General features: G+C 45.5%; 1 protein-coding gene across 1 annotated transcript in view; it reads left to right on the plus strand.

The window, feature by feature from the left end:
• Positions 1–6,887: 6,887 nt before the first annotated feature.
• hsd11b2 (hydroxysteroid (11-beta) dehydrogenase 2) overlaps positions 6,888–7,500 on the plus strand; it is a 29,499-nt gene continuing 28,886 nt past the window's right edge. Inside the window, exon 1 of the mRNA XM_023269367.3 lies at positions 6,888–7,472. Coding sequence (XP_023125135.1) covers positions 7,193–7,472 — 280 coding nt within the window. The 5' untranslated portion in view covers positions 6,888–7,192. The remainder of the gene's footprint in view (positions 7,473–7,500) is intronic.

Genomic DNA, 7,500 nt, shown 5'->3' on the forward strand with positions numbered 1-7,500 from the left:
TCCACCAAACTTTACACTTGGCACAATGCAGTCAGACAAGTATGGTTCTCCTGGCAACCGCCAAACCCAGACTGGTTCATCAGATTGCCAGATGGAGAAGCGTGATTGGTCACTCCAGAGAAGGCGTCTCCACTGCTGTAGAGTCCAGTGGTGGCTGCTTTACACCACTGCATCCCACGCTTTGCATTGCACTTGGTGATGTATGGCTTGGATGCAGCTGCTCGGCCATGGAAACCCATTCCATGAAGCTCTCTGCTGAAGCACTGTTCTTGAGCTAATCTGAAGGCCACATGAAGTTTGAAGGTCTGTAGCGATTGACTCTGCGGAAAGTTGGCCACCTCTTGGCACTATGCTCCTCAGCATCCGCTGACCCCACTCTGTCAGTTTAGGTGTCCTACCACTTGGTGGCAGAGTTGCTGTCGTTCCCACACACTTCCACTTTCTTATAATACAGCTGACAGTTGACTGTGGAATATTTAGGAGCCAGGAAATGTCACGACTGGATTTGTTGCACAGGTGGCATCCTATCACAGTTCCATGCTGGAATTCACTGAGCTCCTGAGAGCGAGTCATTCTTTCACAAATGTTTGTAAAAGCAGTCTGCAGCCTAGGTGCTGGATTTTATACACCTGTGGCCATGGAAGTGATTGGGACACCTGATTGTGATTACTTGGATGGGTGAGCGAATACTTTTGGTAATATAGTGTATTTCCAGTCACCTTGGACAATTCTGGAGTCAATCTGGACACTTTTAGCATCAGTTCTACAGGAACTTCAGCTGACCTCCAGATCAGAGCTGGTTGGTTGGTCCAGAGGTGGACGTCTCAGAGGGAGTCCCCAACTCCAACTGCCCTGAGGTGTTGACGTGTCAGCAGACGGACACTGGTCCTCCCCCAGACGCTGCTCCTCCAGACGCTACTCCTCCAGATGTTGCCCCTCCTCCAGACGCTGCTCCTTCTGCTGATATTGCTCCTCCAAACGCTGGTCTCCAGGATGTGTTTTTGTAGGAACGTAGAGCCAGCCGAGGTCTGGAGCTGACCTCAGGGATGTGATGATGGAGAAGTGATCAGGATTCAGCTTCATGATTTATTCATCTGGTGGAGGTTTGCTCGTCAGCCTGACTCCAGCAGACGCTTTAGATGGAGTCCACTTTCTCCTTTTACGGCTTTTTACCATTCAATCATCGTCAGTTTAATCTGAGTCACTATAAAACAAAAACAAAACAGAACAAAATAAAAAATGCTTTAAATAAAAATGACACAGATTTCTACCAACATAAATCCGTGGTTCCATCAGCGTTCTCCTCTTAACAGTCAGTTTGATCCTTCTGGTCTCCATCAGTCTGAACATCTGGACAGTTCCACCTCCTCCTTTATAAACTGATCAGGTTCTGTTGGGTTCTACAGGATCCAGACAGAAATCTGTTCCTGTCTGTTCTGATGCTTTTGTTCTTCAGTGAATCTCAATGCAGCTCATTTCCTCTGGTTCTAGTTCTTTTCATCTGGTTAAATGGTTAAATCTACAGAAGAACGAGGACCTTCCAGCAGAGCTTCAGTCTGAACATGAACTTCTCTCAGTTCAAGAGCAACACCCTGAAGCTGCCGTTTCCACGCCGTCTCTGAATGCAGCCGAGGTTCTGCTGCCTGAGGACATCAGATAAAATCCGACAGAACGTCCTGATCTGAACTCATGGTGGAACTCCCCGTGCTGCTTGATAAACATTCACAACCTTCTGAACGTGATGCAGAAACAGATAAGAGTCAGCAGGTTCCTGAGCGGAGAACCGTTCCCTCATTCTGAACCCGGATCAGGGAATGATCTCTGATGTTCTGTGGAAGCTTTCTGATGTACACTGAGGAACTGTGGGTCCCTGCAGCGGTTCTACAAGGCCAGGTGATGCCATCAGGTCAGGTGATGTGAGGATGGTTCTACCAGGTCAGGTGTGTCTGCAGCTCAGATTCCACCACGACGGAGCTTCTGGACAAACTGTTCTGCTTTTTAATCATCTGAGCTGCAGCTTTTAAACATTTATCTCTTCAGATGCTGCTGTTTGGATGCTTTCAACACGTCCTGAATCCTGGAAGAACAAGTTCTAACAAACCTGAACAAACCTGAAATAACCGGAGTGAGTTTAGGAACCTCAGGAGGAATGTTCAGAAAAACATAAAATAAAGAGAGAATCCAAACATCAGTGAGAGAAACTCTGAGTTCATCACAGAGTTTTCAAATTACATAAAAAAGACTTCTGGAGAAAATAAAGCTTAAAGCAAGGCATGCTGGGAAATATGTGCAGAGACAGTAACAGGTGCTTCTAAGATGGACTAAACCTGACCAGGACATGATGGACCAAACATCACTGCAACAGTCTGACTTCATTTCTGTTTTCACTGAACTCCAGACTTTCAGGTGTGAATGTGATGATTAATGCTCCATCCAGGTGAGTCTCAGGTTGTTAACGAGGTTTAAATCCACAGGTGGCACTAATTAAACACCTGACACTCACCAGCAGTCAGTCAGAACCGAGGAACCTGCATGAAGGTGGAACATCTTCAAGAACCAAAGTCCAGCTGCTTCCAACAGACTCAGGTTTCCAGAACTTTCTGTGTGAAGCTGACCCGGAGTCTGATGTTAGTTTTAGAATGTTGATTCCAGATGTTCCTTTAGAACATTAGAACAGGAGAAATGATCAGCTCTAGTCAGTTCCTGAACAGAAGGAGATGAACCCACCAGACCGGCAAACTGAGGTCCAGATGTGGACCAGATGTGAACCTGATGGCTTCCACAGGTTTCGATTCACTGCAGATAAAACATTTTTTAGTCATTATAGACAGTTTCTAACAGTTTTTGACAGTTTTTAGCCATTTCAGACATTTTTTCCATCAGTTTTGAGTCATTATAGATAGTTTTCAGTCATTTCAGACGGTTTTTAGTCAAACAGGTACAACACAGACAGTTTTCAACAGTTTTTAGTCATTTCAGACTATTTTTGACAGTTTTTAGAGAGTCTGTAGTCATTTTAGACAGTTTTCAGATGGTTTTTAGTCAAACAGAACACAGACACTCATCATTGAGCCTTATTAAAGTGTGATGATATATAATCCCAGCTGAAACCAGAATCACTTGAAGCTGCTTTAAGATGAACATTAGCTGGGAGAACGTTCTGAAATAACAGACGTGATGGTGGATGTGAAACATGAAGGAGGGGAACGGGAGGATCTGATGCTGTAATAACTGTAGATGTTAGTCACACGTTGAGCAACATCATCAGACTTTCCCAGCAAAGGAAACCACAAGAAGAGACGACATCAGAGCGAGGAAAGCTTCTGGGTTTGTTCTCCAGCTGCTTTCACATCATCACTTCATACCTTAAATAAATGGAAACTGGAACTCTGTGCTTCTCTACGGACTGAACTGGTTTGTGGACGTCTGCAGGAGCTTTCCAGGAACACGGAGCGAACAGGAAGACGAGCCTTTGAAGGCTGTTTGTTCAGCCAGACACATTCTTTGTTGAGTTTTACACAGATTCTGGTAAGCAGCAGAATCCTGAAGGTTCCCGACATGTGCTGTCAAGAACCTTCAAAGGCTGCATCACAATAAACTAAGTTTATCGGAAAATCCACATAAAACAGCTCAGCACAATCAATCCAAGTAACATCAGGCGTCTGGAAGCACCGAGAACAAATAAACCAGTTCCCTGTTCTCATCTCAGATGTTCCTAAATGGACTCTGAGTGAGTTCCAGTCTTTAGAACAACCAATAACCAATAATCAGGAATCAATAACAGGAGCAGAGCAGCACCCTCTACCTCAGCCTCAGAGCTTCTGGTGGTTTCAGGTGGAGACGGATCGCTGTAGGCTTAAAGCCACCATAGATACGTTTTACCTTTTTAGATTTTTTAAACTTTCCACATGTTGCTGGATGACGTTACCACGGAGAGGTCCAGGTGAGAGGACAGGCGTGTTCATCGCAACACGGCCTCCAATAAAACGGCAACAAACAAAACCTTCTCATGATAGCAGCAGGCCCATAGCACTACCAACCTCAGAGACAGAAGGAGAAGAAGGAGGTCCAGACCTTCTGGGATGATAAAATGAGACCTGCAGGGTGGAGCTGGTGCTTCAACATCACAGTTTCTCCCTCTGACCTTACATCAGGACTCTGTCTGCAACTGCTCAGGTTCAACATCTGGCTGCAGGAAACCACATCCTGCTGCACAGATCCATGATGGAGGAGCTGGTTGGTCACCTTCTGCAGCTCCAGTTTCTGCAGCTTCTCAGTGACTTTGAGCCTCCTTCAGGTCCAGGTCAGCAGCACAGCGCCGTCACCTGTCTGACACGATTACCTGCGGCTGCAAACACACCTGCTGAGCTGCGGCTCTAACCCCTTTCCCTTAATCCCAGACGTTTGATGGCCTCCCGCCTCACGTGTCCCAGATCCTCCTGATCTGCAGCGTGACCCTCGGCGTCTCCGGGACGTCCCACAGCCACAGATTAGATCAACTTGACCAACAGACCGCCAGGTCACCTTGGAGGAGCTGCACAGGTCTGATTTGTTTACTGTCCAGTCACGAAGCACACATCTGCTGCCGGGACTCGTGTCCTGCAGGACACGCCGCACACGCTGAAGTCATGCCCTGCAGGACGCACCGCACACGCTAAAGGCATGTCCTGCAGGACGCGCCGCACATGCTAAAGGCATGTCCTGCAGGACACGCCGCAAACGCTAAAGACATGTCCTGCAGGACACGCCGCACACGCTAAAGTCATGTCATGGACCAACGGCCACGAACACGCTACACAGCTGAAAGATGAAAACGAAGCTTTTTTTTTCAGAATCATTCATGTGTATTTAAACTGTTCAGACATCAGGCAGATTCTTGAGGGACGTCTGGACCATCTTCTGAATTTCAACCAGATTTCTGGAGGTTTGTTCTCCACAAGACACAAAATGAAAACAAAAAGTCAAAAACTGTTATGTAATCACAGAAGACGACAAAGTTAACGAGTTGTTGGAGATCCATGCAGCATGGTGAAACATATTCTAGTTGTTGGAGGTTCTGGAAGACGTTTCTAGAAACGTCTTCCAGAACCTCCAGCTGGTTTCTCCTGAAGCTCCTACCATCACCAGGACCTGGATTACTGACAACCTCCACAGAAGTCTGAGGAGACAACATTAGCTCAGAGTTTAACATCTGAGGAGACATGATGATTCCAGGTTTCAACCACTAACATGCTACACAACTGCAAGACAAAGACCGACTTAGATGAAGCTTTTTATTCATAATCATTCGTGTATAATTTCAACTCCCAGATGTTCAGACAAACATCAGACTGATTCTTGAGGGACTTCTGTACCATCTTCTGAACTTAAACACATGAACTAACTCAGCCAGCACTTACTGAGTGGAGTTAATGAAATCAGTCAGTCCCAACAGAGACCTGGTGACTGACGAAGACCATGTGGTGCACCTGAAAGCTCCAACACTGTTTAATTTATACTCTAGAGATGTTTCTGTTCAAACATCAAAGTCCACTTTTACTGATGAGTCCCACTAAAGCTCCACTTACTGCAACTCTGTCTGCTGATGAAGACCATGAATGTGGCTGAAAGTCCTCAGTGGACCCTTGAGTCTGGACTGTTTGCTCTCATGAACTTCATTCGCCTTTAATGTCCAACACCTCAGATCTACTGCTGGGTGAAAACCTGGATGTGTTTTGGGTTAAGTTAGGTTAATGTTGGGTTAATGTTGGGTTAATGTTAGGCTAATGTTTGGTTAATGTTGGGTTTATGTTGGGTTAATGTTAGGTTAATGTTTGGTTAATGTTGGGTTGTTAGGTTAATGTTGGGTTAATGTTGGGTTAATGTTAGGTTAATGTTTGGTTAATGTTGGGTTGTTAGGTTAATGTTTGGTTAATGTTGGGTTAATGTTTGGTTAATGTTGGGTTAATGTTAGGGTAATGTTGGGTTAATGTTAGGTTAATGTTAGGTTAATGTTGGGTTAATGTTAGGTTAATGTTGGGTTAATGTTGGGGTAATGTTGTGTTAATGTTAGGTTAATGTTGGGTTAATGTTAGGTAAATGTTGGGTTAATGTTGGGTTAATGTTGGGTTAGTGTTGGGTTAATGGGTTAATGTTGGGTTAAAGTTTGGTTAATATTAGGTTAATGTTGGGTTAATGTTGGGTTAATGTTGGGTTAATGTTAGGTTAATGCTTGGTTAATGCTGGGTTAATGTTGGGTTAATGTTTGGTTAATGTTGGGTTAATGCTTGGTTAATGTTGGGTTAATGTTGGGTTAATGTTAGGTTAATGTTGGGTTAATGTTGGGTTAATGTTTTGTTAATGTTGGGTTAATGTTTGGTTAATGTTGGGTTAATGTTGGGTTAATGTTTGGTTAATGTTGGGTTAATGCTTGGTTAATGTTGGGTTAATGTTAGGTTAATGCTTGGTTAATGCTGGGTTAATGTTTCGTTAATGTTGGGTTAATGTTGGGTTAATGTTGGGTTAGTGTTGGGTTAGTGTTAGGTTAGTGTTGGGTTCATGTTGGGTTAGTGTTGGGTTAGTGTTGGGTTAGTGTTAGGTTAATGTTAAGGTAATGTTATGGTAATGTTAGGCACTTTAAAGTCAGTGAATCTAAAATAAATGGAAATAAGTCAGTTTAATCTCATCTGTAATGATGGAAACATGACTGAGTGTGTGTGTTTTTTACTTTGTATGTGTTTCTGTGTGTGTGTTGCTGTGTGTGTTATTGTGTGTGTGTGTTTGTTCCTGCATGTGTGTTTCCGTGTGTGTTAGTGTGTGTGTTTCCGTGTGTGTGTGTTGCAGATTAGATGCAGCCTCTAGTCCCTCCTCCTGCTGCTCCTCTATATATTCACTGATCTGCAGCGACTCACTCAGTTGGAGCAGCAGAGACTCTGAGGAGTTCCAGGTCAGAACTCAGAGAGACAGACAGACAGGTAGGAGAAGACAGGCAGACAGGTAGGAGAAGACAGGCAGACAGGTAGGAGAAGACAGACAGACAGGTAGGAGAAGACAGGCAGACAGGTAGGAGAAGACAGACAGACAGACAGGTAGGAGAAGACAGGCAGACAGGTAGGAGAAGACAGACAGACAGGTAGGAGAAGACAGACAGATAGGAGACAGACAGATAGGAGACAGACAGACATTCAGACGTTCAGCCAGGTGAACTGCTCTGATGATGGATGACTACACTCTTCCCTTCTGGATTTACTTGGGTGTTGTGACCGTGTTTGTGGGCGGGGCCATGAAGAGGATTGTGGCGTCCCACCTGAGCGCAGCCCCGACCCTGGTGGCCTGGCTGGGGGCCACGGTTCTGGTGGAGCGGCTCTGGGCCTTCTGCCTGCCGGCCGTGTTGCTGCTGGCACTGCTCGCCTTCGCCTGCTGCCTCTACTCGGCCAGAACCGGCCCGCCGCCCACCAACCTGCCCGCCCACGGGAAGGCCGTCTTCATCACAGGTAGGACGAGGCTCCGCCCCCTGGCTCA

The sequence above is a fragment of the Amphiprion ocellaris genome, chromosome 1, assembly GCF_022539595.1.
Source record: "Amphiprion ocellaris isolate individual 3 ecotype Okinawa chromosome 1, ASM2253959v1, whole genome shotgun sequence".
Taxonomy (NCBI): Eukaryota; Metazoa; Chordata; class Actinopteri; family Pomacentridae; genus Amphiprion; species Amphiprion ocellaris.